This window comes from Lepisosteus platostomus, chromosome 11 (genome assembly GCF_059453375.1).
Source record: "Lepisosteus platostomus isolate fLepPlt1 chromosome 11, fLepPlt1.hap1, whole genome shotgun sequence".
NCBI lineage: Eukaryota > Metazoa > Chordata > Actinopteri > Semionotiformes > Lepisosteidae > Lepisosteus > Lepisosteus platostomus.
Genome location: NC_142621.1, coordinates 27,904,715 through 27,920,003, shown reverse-complemented (window position 1 = coordinate 27,920,003; position 15,289 = coordinate 27,904,715). Strand labels below are relative to the sequence as shown.

General features: G+C 37.9%; 1 protein-coding gene across 14 annotated transcripts in view; it reads right to left on the bottom strand.

Moving 5' to 3' along the window:
* Window positions 1-15,289, bottom strand: part of elavl4 (ELAV like neuron-specific RNA binding protein 4) — a 108,501-nt gene that overhangs the window by 11,935 nt on the left and 81,277 nt on the right. For 12 of the 14 annotated variants that reach the window (XM_088598990.1, XM_088598985.1, XM_088598983.1 and 9 more), the window contains 2 exons: window positions 9,210-9,362; window positions 618-853 (listed from right to left, as the gene is read on the bottom strand). In XM_088598990.1, coding sequence (XP_088455116.1) covers window positions 618-853; window positions 9,210-9,362 — 389 coding nt within the window. Of the gene's footprint in view, window positions 1-617; window positions 854-9,208; window positions 9,363-15,289 lie in introns of all 14 variants that reach the window. The other 2 variants (XM_088598984.1, XM_088598981.1) reach the window with 1 other exon arrangement.

Below are 15,289 nucleotides of genomic sequence, written 5' to 3'. Positions count from 1 at the left end.
ATTTTTCTCTGAAGAAAGCATACATTTGTAATTTGAAAAAAATGTTTTCGATATCATATGATTTCATTTCTTTGGAAAAATGTATACAGATGACTGAAGGAAAAAAAAGGGTGATCAAAAGGATGTGTGGAAATGGGGTGAATTGGATGCCACAGAGATGCCACTGTAGGGATTGTGAACATCAGAACCCCGCTATCTCTTGAAAACAGCTCCTCACTGATCTCTGTGAGGGGTGTGTGCAGGGGGGGTGAAGTCAGCTTCTACTCTCACACACATTACAGGTGGTAAATGCTTGTTAAAACTACCATTTTGCACACCCTGAGATGTCAGTCATTATTACCTGGCTGGTGAACGATGCCGACACAGAGAGGGAAAGTACCTGTTTTTTAAGGTGTCCACAAATTTCGGTCACATAACACAATCCCATGCTATTGGCGGATAAGACATGCTGTGAGGTCAATTTGGTTGGAAAATGCTAGAATTTAAACAGACTTCGGAGAGATCATACTTTTATGATAGCTGTAAGCCACCCCACTAATGTAAAACACAGAATACCCCACTGTGAAGCATTCTCAGTCTCTCCACACACATGTTCCTCTCACCCCAAAGATCTCTACCTGAATCTCTGGGCCTGGTGATGCAGAGGGCCAGGGTACCGCCGGTTGGGGGACTGGTAGAGCTGGGAGAGTAGGGCCTGGCTGGTTTTCTGGCTGGGGTTGTTGGCGAACTTCACGGTGATGGGTTCAGCAGCGCCGGAAGGCTTCTGGCCGTTGAGTCCCTTGATGGCCTCCTCTGCCTCTATCCTCTTATCAAAGCGGATGAACCCCACACCCCTTGAGGCACCTGAGGGGCCAGAAGGCCAAAAACAAAAGGGAGTCAAGTTTACTTCACCTCTTCCACATCTCCCTCCACCCTGCCTCAGGGCCCCTTTCATAAAGCGGTTTATTACCATTCGTGCCCTAGTCTAAAATGGTCCAGATTGGATTCAACTAAAATTGTTTGTGTCCCCGATCTTTCAGCGACAGCAAAAAGAAACAGAAGATTTGACTTCTCTGACCTTTCAGTTGTTTGATCTCAAGCATTTTGGTCAGGCATGAGTTTTCATCATTAAAATCAAAAAGCATCTGTTAAAAGCAGCATTGTAAGAAACAGCACTGACAATTCTCAGAGGGAAAGGATTAAATAAAACGTGTACAGAAGAGCAACGACTTCACAAATCAGTTTGTGAAAGAAATTGCAACATCATTATACCCTGATCCATTTAAAAGCAGAAAAGTCAGTCGAGAGTCTTTCCATATCTTTCTGTCATTGGACAGGCAGCAGGTTACTTTCTTGTATGGGCAAGCAGATATAAAACAGACGGGATTTAATAATTTTATCATACAGGCAACAAAAGAATGAATAAGTCCAGGATTGAATTTCACCAATCCAACAACTTTCTGTTAGACATGAAAAGAAAAGCTGCTTTGAGCCCTAATGGATGTCGAAATGGAAAATGACCATGAAGCGAAGTGAGGGGTTGTATTAGTCATGGCGAATAAATACCCAGAATGCATGATGTGAGTCTAACTCCAGTACTGACTGCAGTTTCAACAATTGCTTGGGGTGGGGGTGACACGCATGTGTAAAAGCTAAATTGCGAGCAGCATGTGAGTTAATTCCCAAGTCAGAAACACTTCACCACCTGAAAGTAACATTTAAGGTACTAACAGCCTAGGGGGTCTTTTCCTCATCTCCTAAATAAATGAAGGAGGCCTGTTTTTAAATGAGGCTGTTTCAGACCTGCACAGCATACCCAGGAGGCTCAGACGACAGCGCAGGATGAGAAATATTTCCATAATAATGTAAATGGTCATCTCCTGAAGCCCCAAACCAGATTTATTTTGTGTTTTCCTCTCTGGTGTATTATTGGATATTGTTTTATTGATCTGGCTGATTTCAGTAGATAGTCAAGACCATCACATCACCTGAGAGCATGAGAGCAAAATTATTCAAATCACACAAATATTATTACAGTGGTTCTGTATGTATAGTAATAATGTTAAAACTCTTCTTGCTGATTTTAAGGTTTCTTTATCTATGGGCTAGTACATCATATAATTATGAGATTATACATTTCCAATATGTGATGATCACGTTTTATTTAATATATAACGTTGATAACAGGAAGTTCCGTTTTTGAAAAATTCTTACTTTTTTCCACATTCATATATTTTACTGTATACAATAAATTAAGTAAATGAGCAACTTGTAGTTGACTACTCTTCCAAAGCATAAACGTCACTGGTATGAAGAGAGGCCGGTGGCACTGAAAGAGGAGGAGGGCTTTACAAACTATTGACCATGACACATAAATGTCCTACAGTGACCACTAAAAGGAACTTCAAAGAATTTATGGCCATCACAGAAACCATTGATCACCTAAATGTATAGATTCCACTTGAACCAGCTGCAGTCAGATCAGCTAGCTTGGTCTCTCATGAGACGAATCAGGGAGTCATTCAATACAGTAATTTAATCCATCACTTCACAGCAGAGTTACCGCAGTTCTGACTGTGGAGCCCAGTCATTTCAGACAGAATTGCCAAAAGAGAATAATTAGAACAATGTTACATGAAATCTGGAGTAGTAAAAGAACTCAAATGGGCAAAATACCACATGTAAATAGGGAACATGCTGGGCATAACAAATCCACAATGCCCCTTCCTCTCAAGTAAACTTGTTTAAAGCTGCAGTGTTAGAAATGAACTCCATACACATGGAAAGAGTTAGGATAACAGAACTAATTAATAGTAGAATTTAAATTCAAGCAGATTTAGTATTTATGAAATGAAACACAGAGGGAAAAAGGCATTTTTTTAGGAAGCCCAATTAAGGACTTTTTAAGGTTAATTTTTGTATTTGTGTGTTTTGAAAACAAATCCTAACTTTTGATGTCTTGTTCGGCTTTTTCTCAGTTAAGCTGGCTTTTTAAGTAAATTAGTCAACCACGTTCTCTTTTATCCACTCTTGAATTTGAATCTGCATGTTATGAAGCTTCAAAAAATAGGGCTTGAGGACTGGGAAATATTTTTAGATGAAAGATTCATGTTTATCAGCAGCTGTGCAGATCTTGGTTTTCTTAAACGTTTTTCTCCTGCCTTGAGGAGCTTGCTTGCCAGAGTGTCCTGTGGAGGAACGCGTACAGAGAGGCGTTGCTTCTGCTCCTCTGAGGAGGGGACTGCCGGTGCACAGAGCTATAACTATATCCAAAGCTCCCAGCAGAACAGGCAACCCTAAGCGAAAACAGCACAGCGGAAGATGTGAAGAGTTTACGCAATCAGTTAACTGTTGGAACAAAAGTGGATAAAACGAATCATGCCCTGAATGTGCATTCCTGGAGCACTTGACAGTTTTAAATCTCAGCGCATTCCTTTGTTCGCAGAGAGATGCTTTTCATTACAGTTTTCTCTGCTGCAAAAGCGGTGATTTAATGAATGCTTATAAGCATCACAGTCCACAGCTCCAAATGCTCAGTTTAAATAATCTAGAATCTCATTTATATTCTTTCCGGTGACAGGAATCTACAGTGTTCGATCCAACATGCAGATCCAAACCCTTCTCTCCTACTTAGAAAAGCATTACGATCTTTAATAGTTATGGGAGAAATGTAACTGTTGAAAGATTTTCCTTGACATTTAATTATCAGAGACTTTATATTAAAGCAAATAGTACTATTTGTAAGACACAAAATGCACGGCTTGCTAGGCTTAAAGGTAGAGTTTTTTAAATTTTTAATTAAGAACCTGCAGAATCCTCATATATATTACATCAATATCTTTCCTATAACTATACCTCTAGTAATCTCTAGCACAAATATATTAAAAATATCTAGTTTATTAACAAACTGAAAAAAAAACAAATGGAAGATAGCAATGAAGAACTAATACAGCCCTAACAAAGCCATAATGTACCCACTAGGGAGCTACTCAACATTTTAAATGAAAATTAAAACATTCCTTGGGGAAATCCAGAAAGATCTGAGAGCTAAGACTGTTAATGAAAGCCTTCTTTCGACTCAAATGAGAACACTTTGCTGCTTTACCTCATTTTTGAGTCTTTTAAGTGACTGTGCCAACAGTACTGAAAATTTATAAGACTTGCACGTTAAATGCATTTTAAAACTACAGCTCGTCTTCTCTTAATCAGCCTTAAAAAGCCCTTCTTTTGTATAACGTGGATCTTCTTATTGCAGATGGTTCTTTGAGAAAGAGTGGGAAAGAACCCTTTGAAGTTTTGACATGCAAAAGGAGAGGGACTGTAAATGCTGGCAATTAAAACCATCTGGCTTCTTACCAATCTAGCAATGGGCTAAAGTGGCAGTATCATGTACAGTATGTTGTGATATTAGTTACAATGCAATATATTACAAGTTTTCTTAAATCTGATTGGTTTTTAAACTTGTACCACATACATACTGCATGTACCGATATTTAGCCCCAATACCTGCACTGATTTTTTTTATAGACTTATATTTGCCCACATTGTTTTCTGAAGCCCTGATTGGATTTTCGTCAATTGTGGGGCAATCTGCAGTCAGTTCAGTGGGTTCAGAAGGAAAAGCCTAGACATTTTTCAATAAAGATAAGACGTGTGTAAGAACAACATGCTGGTTCAATCTGTTTTGTTCTCTGTTAGGATGTGGTGTATCTCTCATAAACAAATCTGTAAAAACAAATTCAGTTATTCTATATTCTCATTAAATAAATATTCATCACTAAATATTCCTCTATTCCTCTCCTGACATAATACAAAAGCTTTAACCAGCGAAGTGCTCCCCACTGGTCATGCTGATGGCTATAACAACCTATCTATGTGGGTGTTTAGATAAGGAAAGACACTCTCACTAATTATTTTTTTATCTTTCTTTATGTTCAATTTCTTCTGCAAGAAGTGAAATTGCTACCTGGGCATTTTAAATCCTAAGTACATAAACAAACGCCCACACAGGGGGAATCAGTCTCTGGTTCAGCTATGGCAGAATCATTTTTCAAGCTGTGTGAACCACCACTGCAAACCAGCAAACATTCACAAAGCCACCATAAAGGATAAAGCTTGTGGACAGGACACAAAAATAATCTCAATCAGAAGAGATATTTGACACAATACTGAGGTGGTCAATACTGGCATTCTTCACATGAATTGAACAATGTGAATGAAATGTGCATTAATGCAAAATCTCCATAGTAATCCTTGTTCATTGTACAAACATAAAGTAAATTAGGGCTATCTTCAGATTTGATCAGATTTTATCAGTGTACTGGAGAGATCAACCTTGATCATGATCTTGATATGCAGAAGCCGAGCATTTCAGTTACACTATTGTGCTTTTGTGCTAAATCGTGTACCTGGTGTAGTTGTATATGTTAGGCTTAAATATCTGCTGTTTTATTAAAAAAAAAAACTCCAGGTTTTAATTAATCTGCATCCAGCAAACAAAAGTACTGAACAAAGGTACAGTTCCATTAAAAAATATTTGCTCCCTTTTTAAATTTTCTTGCATGTTTTTGCCACTGAACATTATCAGAGCTTCATATGGGTGAATAAATAACACCAAGGTTTATGGCATATTTCATTTTTTTCTTAAACAAAGTCATCCAATATCTATTGACCTTGTGTGAAAAAGTTAATTCCCTCTTAGATTCAGTAACTGGCTGCAGATATCCACAATAACTATAACCAAACCCTTCCTGTAAATGACAACCAGTCTCTCACATTGCTGTGTAGGAATTTTGGCCCATTCCTCCATGATGAACTGCATGGACTGCTCATTTCAAGTCCTGCCACAATATTTCTATGGGGTCTAGGTCTGGAAGTTGACTTGGCCATTCCCAAATATTGAATTTCATGTTCTTCATCCATTTGCTCAAAATAAATAGAACTAGCATGAATTCACATCTCAGTTCTGTGTTAGAAAGATTTCCAAAATCATATAAAAGCCACATAAGGAGGTGGGCGAGGAGGACTGGGCATTTTCCTGCCATATGCTTCATTGACCTCCTATGCAATGCAAATAGACATGAGGCCATCATTATAAAATTATGAAAAGGATGTATTATGTTTTTTCAGGTTACAATATTACAGAAATGATTAATAATATTGAAAACTGCACGAAATAATAGCCTGATCAATACAAAATGGAAAGACTGTAAGCAAAATAAATGTAAAAGCCTGTATAAACATTGACAAAAGGCTTATCCCAGAAGGTAATCCCATGGATCTCTGTCACGATCCAGTAGCAGGGAAATATAGGGCAAGAACAGGTGCTGCACAATTCCACAAGGTTTTGTACTTTATTTCCTTGTCCAGCTCATGACAAAAATATTAAGTTGTTCGGTCTTTTCTTATGCCTTATGCCTTTGTCTTATGTCATGATCAAAATCTGATAAATCTCTTTAAAGGCCCAAGAAAATCATGGATTTTCAACAGACAATAGCCTTAATTTTCTCAGTCAAATCTACTTGTATCAGTAATCAGATGCAAGAAATGGAAATCGCAGTTTTTGCTTTAATACACCAGTGACAACAACACATACAATAATTTTACATTGACAAAAATGAAATTTCAGACACCAACACGACTGTCACACAAAAATAAATAGAACAACATTATTTTTTCCCCAGAAAGCCTACACTGCTATAGCCACCAGTTCAGTCCAGGGTATATTCCATACTGGTAAAAGATATTTACCATAATCTAATTTATTATTCATGAATCCATTTCAATGTATGCAAATATCAAAAAAGGATAACTACCATACCAATAAACTGTTTATGAATCAGTAAAAAAGCATAAAATAGTTTTTACCACCAAAGCAACTCTCAAAGGAGTACAAGTCAAGCAATAGGTATGAAAAGCCATATGGAGAATTTTTTCATTTCCAGGGAAAAGGAAGCTATGAAGAAACTCATGCCACTGATATTAACCTGAAGAACTGTTTGCTGCAGGAATACGAAAAGCAAAACGGAACAAATGCATTGCAGTACAGGAGGATTAAAAGGTTGAAAAACAGGTGAAATTATGTGACCATGAAATACAAAGTGCTAGCACTGTGGGTCTTTACTTAAGTGAAACGCCCTCGTAGTTGTGATGTCAAAGCTTGATGTGTGAAACCAGATCAAGATGAAACTTTGCCAACAGCTAACTTTGTGGTTCAAAAGCATTACCCTGTTTGAATTGAAATGTGCCAGTCAAGAAAGACTTCCAGGAAGCTATTTGGAAACATCTGTATTCAGCACAGACCTGTTTAAGCTCTGATTCATTTGTCCTCTAGGGCAGCTCTAGGACAATATAAATGCCTTTGTCTGGATGTACGTAGCAATTGCAGGGCAGTTTTCATGATTATTTAAATAGCAGAGGATAAAAGCTTCGACACGCTTGCAGTTCCCCAAGTAAATTTCTTTGAAAAATCTCATAATATGCCAAATAGCAGCAAACAGGCATATGATTTGATAAAGTTTTATTCTTTTCTTTTTTACTGTTTGCTTCCTTAGCTAAAAAAGAGGAAACTTCACACATCCCAGCTCTATAAAGAAATATAGATCTATAAAGACAGTGTCCCTGGTCATCAGTGCATGATCCACTTCGATCCTGGTAGTTTTACATACAGCTCTCATTGTTACTTAAGTTTTCCTAGAGTTTTTAAATGATTTACATTAGGTAAATATTGAAACTGCTATTGAAACTCAAAAATGCTGAACTAGTTTATGGTATTATTAATTTATCACCCCCTACCCTATTATAAAAATCCCCTATATATATATATCATTCTAATTGCTTTAAAAACATTATAATATACTGCATAAATGCCTATAATGTTTTGTATACTTGCATTGTACATATTTAAAATGTGGGAGCAGGAAAACTGCATGTAAAATATCCCTGTCCTGTGAAACTCGCCTCAGACTAAATGAGTCACTTGGGATCTTCCGCCCACTTAAAAATTTTAATAACATAGAATATTGCAGTCTTTTGTTCCCATGGTCCCTTGTGAGTTTAGCTGCAAAGGTGCTTATTCTGTGTATAAAATGCATTCCCATTTTCTTTAAATTGCTGAATGGTTGTAGAACAGAATTTAATTAAAAATCTTAAGGTTATTTCGTATCACCCACAGAGTGTTGTACATAGATGTTTTAGAAGCTGGAAAGTCTTTTTCCTTTCCCCTGATAGCCTGAAGTAACTGAGCTAATTAATCAGTAAATGAAACATAAACTTGTGCTCCATGAGTTGAATGCACAGAAGTAGTTATTCTTCGAGAATTGAGGTTTAAGGACAACCATTGAGCAGCTCTTATCCGACTCACAACATCCTGGATTGTAAAACAAGCAAAATGCAGCACTGGAGTACTTTTCAGTAGAGATGCTGCCATCTTCTCTTATGCAACACGAGAGAGGGCATTCTGAGAAACGGCTTACTCTCTTTCACGTTAGTAATTGCTCGTGAATTTTAATTTAAGCCCTGTTTTAGTTTATTACAGTGTGACTGGGTATGAAAATTCCAGAGATGTCTTCAACGGCTGAGCTCTCTCAGTCGTCTCAAATCCTCCTCACGTCTTAATCACCAGTAACTAAAATTTAATTAGTAATTAAAATTCCTCTAGCGGATCCACCTTTCTCTGGAGATGGGAAGGGTGTTTAACTGTGAGTGTAAAAGATCAGGAGCACAGGAGCAATGGGAGCCTTTTGCCTTATGCTGGTCTATTGGATGCTGCAGAACAATGACAGAGCTTTCACTATGGAATGCAAGACCAAAAAGGACTTGAACTGTTTTAAATATTTCCCTTGGCTACCAAAAGCCATCCAGAAAATGAGATAGACACCCTTGATACAGAACCTACCTACTTTCAGTTCCAGTTTCAATACAATGCCCTGTGCTAGGAATGTGGATTTGAAAACGTCTGCTGTGTTAGATAGATTTCAACTTGGATTAAAAGCAATTTCTTCTCCAAAAACGGGGTGCAATCACAAAATCAGTTCACAAAATCAGTTCCTTAACCACTTGGAGCTGTTGTGAAACTCATTTATTTATGATGTGTGCTTTACAGACATCTACAGGAAAACCCAGGAGTTGTTAATGTTTGTGTCACTTGTATTCATCCACCCCGCCTCCCAAAAAATACAATTGTCTTGGATCTCCCATGTGCAAAACATAATAGTTGCCCCATGAATACCTGTGACCTGGTCCACCAGGATGCGGGAGGTGATGATTCGGCCGTACTGAGAGAACAGCTGCTCCAGCTCCTTCTGAGTCATGGTCTTGGGCAGCCCGCTGACGTACAGGTTAGCATCTCGGATTGAGGCCGAGCTGGGCCGTGCATACGACACCTGCAGAACAACACAAGCAGCTCAGCCAGTCTGGTAGAACACGTTGCTCGCTTAACAAAGTTTGTCACCGGCATTTAACAATGCACGACTTTTCACCTAGTTTATTTCATAAGAAAAGATAAATGAAATGAAAACAACTGAGTGAGATCTGCAACATGATTAAAAGCAAGGTGTGCTTGAAAAATGAGCCATGTTTTTTTAAACGATAGACATAACTGTTTTAAATCTATCAGATAACACCGGGCACTTTTGTAGACTGGATAAGGGTTTCTGTGTAATGTGAAGTCAGGTGTAAGAAATCAAAGATGGAGGGAATCTTGGCTGGAAGCTCTCTGGAAATATCTGCAATTATAAATGTGTTGCACCATCAGATATCACCAGATTGCCAGACAGGATTCCCTCCATATACACTCACTGTGCACAGATGCACTAACTAGTACCTTGGACAGCGCCTGCAGCAGAGACCTCACAGATACACAGGATGATGAGAAAACTAAAACATTAACATCAGGTAATCTTCCAGTAATGATCACTTCAGCACTCATCCATACCAAATTCAAGTTTTTTTCCCCTCATGAATATAATGTTAGAATTATAAGTGAAGAGCTTTCTAACCTTTCAATATACTTGAGATGTCTCTCCCAAAGGATACCATACAGTATTTTAAAAGTATGTCATTTGTTATGGCATAGTAGCTATATATTGTTATTTTAATTTCATTAAACACATTAGAAAATTGATATTTCCTCGCCCCACCACAACGACTGCCTTCTGGGATGAGTAATTCTTGTTTTCTGGACTGCCATAAATATGATATTGATTTCTTTAGATACTAGAAGATCGTGTTTTGTAAGTAATGCTTTTTGTTGACTGACATGTTCAGAGTTGTCTTTAGCAGAAGTGAGAAACGCTGGTCTTTTAGGACATGTGCCTTCCAAACAATAAGGTATGGCATTGATATTCTATGTGTTTAAAGGATGAATGTGATCCTGAAATTGCTGTGATAATATTACAAATTGTGCACATTACTGAAACATTTGTATTTATAATTAGTACTTATTATATTTCATTAACATCACGGCCAGTTGTGGATCAAATGTCCGTGTTGGAAAGCTGTACACAAAGAGGAAGAAACTCCTTAATGGTTTCAGCAGAGGAAGGGAAAAGCACGGCACAGAACAATCATCTGCCGTTTCATCTCTAACTTCCAGATCCAGATGTATCTATCAACACCTTGGCTGCTTCCGCTGACTTGGTGTTGCCTCCTTGCACTGGGCTGCGGTCTTCACACCTCAACCCGGGGCGCCTCTGAGAGACACTTCACAGGAAGGCGGGCTGAAAATTGCACTGCTAACTCCGAGGTGCTGCGGAGGCGAAACCTGCCCCCCGAGCCACCTGTGAAGTTTGCGTTTCGAGAACACCAAAGGCTGGTGTGTTTCTTAAATAATAAAACAAAGGGGAACCGATTCTGTTTCGCGGGATAGCTCTGCTACCGATGGGAAAAAATGGGCTTTGAGCTTGAAGGGGAGTGAAATACTGCCTTCAGCTTTGAGTGACAATTTCCGCAGGTTAGCCCACTGTCAATCTGTCGATGACATAGACCCAGAAATGGGTTATAAAGCATTTTTTAAGCAATCCCAGCTGTTATCACAAAGGTAAAATGTTATTTTTGGATAGCATGGAAAACATAACCAATAAATGAGACGTTATAAAAAGTGCCTGTCAGTCTTTTCAGGGTATACATGCTGTATACTGAGAAGATGATAACTGCTGATATACTTACAAAGTTGTAAAAGAATTCTCCTCCTAAGGATGATGGAGAGTTGAAAATGAGATCTACAACCATACACAAAAATTGCTCCTGCCTCATTTTTGCAAGAAACCCTCATAGACCAGTCATTTCCAAACCTCAACAAATGCTGTACACACTCTGTTTTGACAGTGCTGTTCAGGCATAAAGTGCAATCTTTAGTAGGACTGAAAGTCAGAAGCAGCTGTGCGAGATGATCTTTTTTTGCAAGTTTCGAAACCCATATGCTCTGCCTTCCTGAAGACACTGTCAAGGAAGCAACATGTGATAACTGTCAGGGATCCAGATGCTTTGGTGAATTTCTGGTGCTTACTTATGCAGAGGGAGTTGGCAGTGGGAGCATGAGTGCATTCCCAAAAGAGCTGTTTATTGGAAATGTGTATTTCACATTTCATTCCAGGTATTTCTCTGTCTATGCAAAGTTAACTCAGGTTTTCAGATTAATGCATGATAAACAAAAATAGACAAACAAGTCTGGTTTTCATAACCATCTCGAGCACTCTGAGCATGGCTGACTTCAGAACAGATCCAGGTAGTTTCAAGTTCTCTAGTTAACCACTTCTGCTTCCTCCTGCTGGGAACTTTATCTGAGGGACCCTGTTCTGTTCAGAGACAGAGATACTACAGTACAGTATGTGGCCCCCACTGCATATGCTCCAAAATCTTGCTGATAATTCTTCATTCTGAAACAGGAACATGAACAGCTCAAGTGAGGCCTGTTCTGGCCTGTACAGAGAATATTCCTTTCCATCCTGTTCAAAAGAGAGCCACTAGCATTAACAGGAAGCTCTACCATACTGTTGGGACCAGGCAACACCCCTTCTCTTCTCACATCAATAATCACCTGCAGGCATAGAAAAGCCAAACTTTTGCTGAATTGCTTTATTTTTATCCCACCCAATCGCCATTTGGTTCTCAATTATAAGCAACATTTAATTAGCACTTCGAGATATCCGTCAGGCTCAAGTAAAGTTTATTATGTGCATGATTTCACCTTTATATTTTGACATTTAAAGCACATTTACATACTGGTTACACTCCGCGGCTTTTAGCGCCTTACTTTCTTTGATTTCCAAATCCTTATGAATGTAAATTAGCCTCATATGAGTAAACCCCCCCCCTCCAACTTCCGTTTCTTTCCATCTGAAGCCTCGAAGATTGACAGGCTCCTGGCTACGGGCATCTAAGACTGAACCCTCAGCTTCCACCTGGGTCTTGACTTCCGTCAAAGGCTCAATCAAGAGCTTTGCAAAAACAGGAATGTCAAAAGAGAGAAAAAAAAAGGCTCGGATAAAAACTTGCACGCAGCCTTGCGCCGTCGAATTAATCCTTGAACTTGTTTGTTTTGAAATGCTGAAGATGTTCTCACTGCAGAACCAGACAATAGAGTGGCACAGATTAAAATTGATTCCCACCCAGCCCCCCTCCTTTCGCTGGCATTTACGTCTTTAAAAAAGCCTGTTTTTTTTTTCCACAGATGAAAAAAAAAAAGATTTGTGTTTGTTCTCAAAAGGAAGAAGCATTATAATCAGCTATTTTTTCAGTCCATCTGTCTGAATTACCATTAAAAATGGCACTTATGATTTCCTGTTGGCAAATCGTATCTTCAAACAGACTTACAATGCTTTAACTCCTCTTGGACGTTTGTTCCCAAACAGCAGCTAAAAACAGTGAATTTTGGATATCCAGAAATAAGAAGGAGTAGGGGAAGGATACTCATTTTTTTTCCTGATTTATAACTATGATTTACTAGCATGCTACATTGCCATGATAGAAGGAATTAATGTCAAAATGCCCTTTTCCCTCATTATAAAATATTGCAAAATATTTGTTAGAAGAAATGATAATACTAAATGGTTTTTACTGGTATGGAAAATATCATGACCTACAATGAACTGTTGGTGGTTGCACTATAGGCTTTTCAATAGGGCAAATTTTATGTTGTTTCTTTCCCTTCTTCCATATATCATGTGTCTGACATGATAGTTTTGCTTAGCAATGCCAGTGTGAAGTATGCACTGTATATTTTGTTGTATCAGCAAAGTATTGTAGCAAAGTCTCAGAGCAATATTAATTTCTGACAGTAACACAGGTACAGATCATCTTGCCTGAGAAAGTTAAGGTTTTTGCAGAATCACTCAACTCCATTTTATTAGCCCATACAGTACATTAAAACTACTGAAATATTGTTTATCTGGTTCTGATCAAGTCACAGGTTACAGCTCAACGAACAAAATGACTTAAATCTTTTTTGAGATTTAAGGTTGAACAGAGAAGTAAAGAGCAAAACCTTGTGGAATTATGCAGCTCCTGAGCTTGGAAAATTGCCATTGTACTTTCCAGCTATTAAACCATTATTGAGACCTGGGGTACGTCTATTGTAAATGCTTTTCATATTTTGGTCAATGATTGTACATTTCTGTTGTTGTCAGTCTATCCTTCTGTTATTGCTCTATGGATATAAAATTACCTATACTTGTAACCTGAGAATGCCACCTTTGATTATCTTTAATAGCATGTCTCAAGATTCCCTTAAGCACATTGTTTATTTTCTGCAACCCAGCACTTATTTCCTACCATAGTTTATATTTCAGTTGCATTGGGGGTTCCTGGAGGCTGTCAAAGTCAGTCTTGTTCAATCTCAGATATGGCTCTAACATAGTGTATGCTAGTGTAACACTTATCAGTTTTTACACTTTCATGAAGCTTCATGATAATGATGGTATTTATAAATTATTCCGTTCTTACACCTTTAAGGCACGTTTTAACACAAAGGTTTGTGGGAGTTACCAGTATGACTTATGTTTTTAACTGAAATATTGAATAATTGGAAAAAAGGTTCCCATGGCTTTTTATGATCCAACAGGAATATAAGTCTATGGTTTAAAAAATACGCCTATTCCATGTTTTTTGTCTGTTCCTCCAATATTTTAACAGAGTCCCTCTGCTTCTGTAATATGAGCTGATCATGAACATGGTGGAACACTGCATTATTGTAATTCTGATAAGTAAACAGGATCTATTTTTTCTCAAGCTGTTTTTATTTGTGAGAACTTGAAACAAAATACAAAATAATTTCTTTTTTCTATGGGGCATAATTATGGAGCCATTAAATTAATACCTTTTTCCCTCACATATTTTGAATCATGTGAAGATATGTGACCATCTCAATACTGCTCCTACACATGTTTTCACTCTTTTATTGATGCTTCAGATAATTTGTGGAGAATTTCAGCTTCCTGTGCCTTCCTGTATCTTATTAACTGGAATTCCACAACCCATTATCACTTTAACATCAATCAGACCTGGACACTCATACAATTGCCAATTGCAAGTGATTCTCTGTCACTGTTAATGTGCCAGTAAAACATGACCTTTATATTATTTATTCTGAATGTGGTTTTATGAATGAGTAAAAAAGACATGCAATTTAATGGGCACATTTTATGAATAACCCCCACAGTAAGTTATTTTCTTTGTAGCATGCAGATAACTAGCTGGGCTGCAGCTCTTTGCCCTTTGTACAATATTTCAACCAGTGCTGCACACTTGAGGTGTTGTTTTATTCACTGCTGAAGTACAATTGATGATGGGAAACATGAATCTCTGTTGTTCAAAATCAACATTTTGTTGCAGCAATTTTATTAAAATAAAATGACTGCAATCATTGAAAGGACACTAGAAGAAAATAAAAAAGTGACTTCATTTACTCACTTTAAATTTAAAATTGCCTTTGAATGTGCCTTCCCATCCTTAAATGAGAGCAGACTGCCTCTTAAGTGAATACAATGCTTCTGGCATAAGAGCAAGATCTGATTCAGGGTTTCTAAAAGCAAATGTGTAAGTAAAAAAATGTTCTGATCTGGCAAGAGATAATTCACATATGCAAAACAGAAAGGGAATTCATTTTCAGTATTTAGGCGTTAGAAGGGGTTTACCACAGGGTAGAAAATGTGAGAAATATAGCATTGGAGCAACAATCTTTGAAAATACTAATGAAAACATACTGTAGCTGGAAGAGTCTGGTGGTTTATTATGTATGTTTTAGCTCATCCCATCAAGTACCGTCTAATGACTTTGACGTCAGCTTAGTAAGATGCAGAGTCTAGTGAACAGC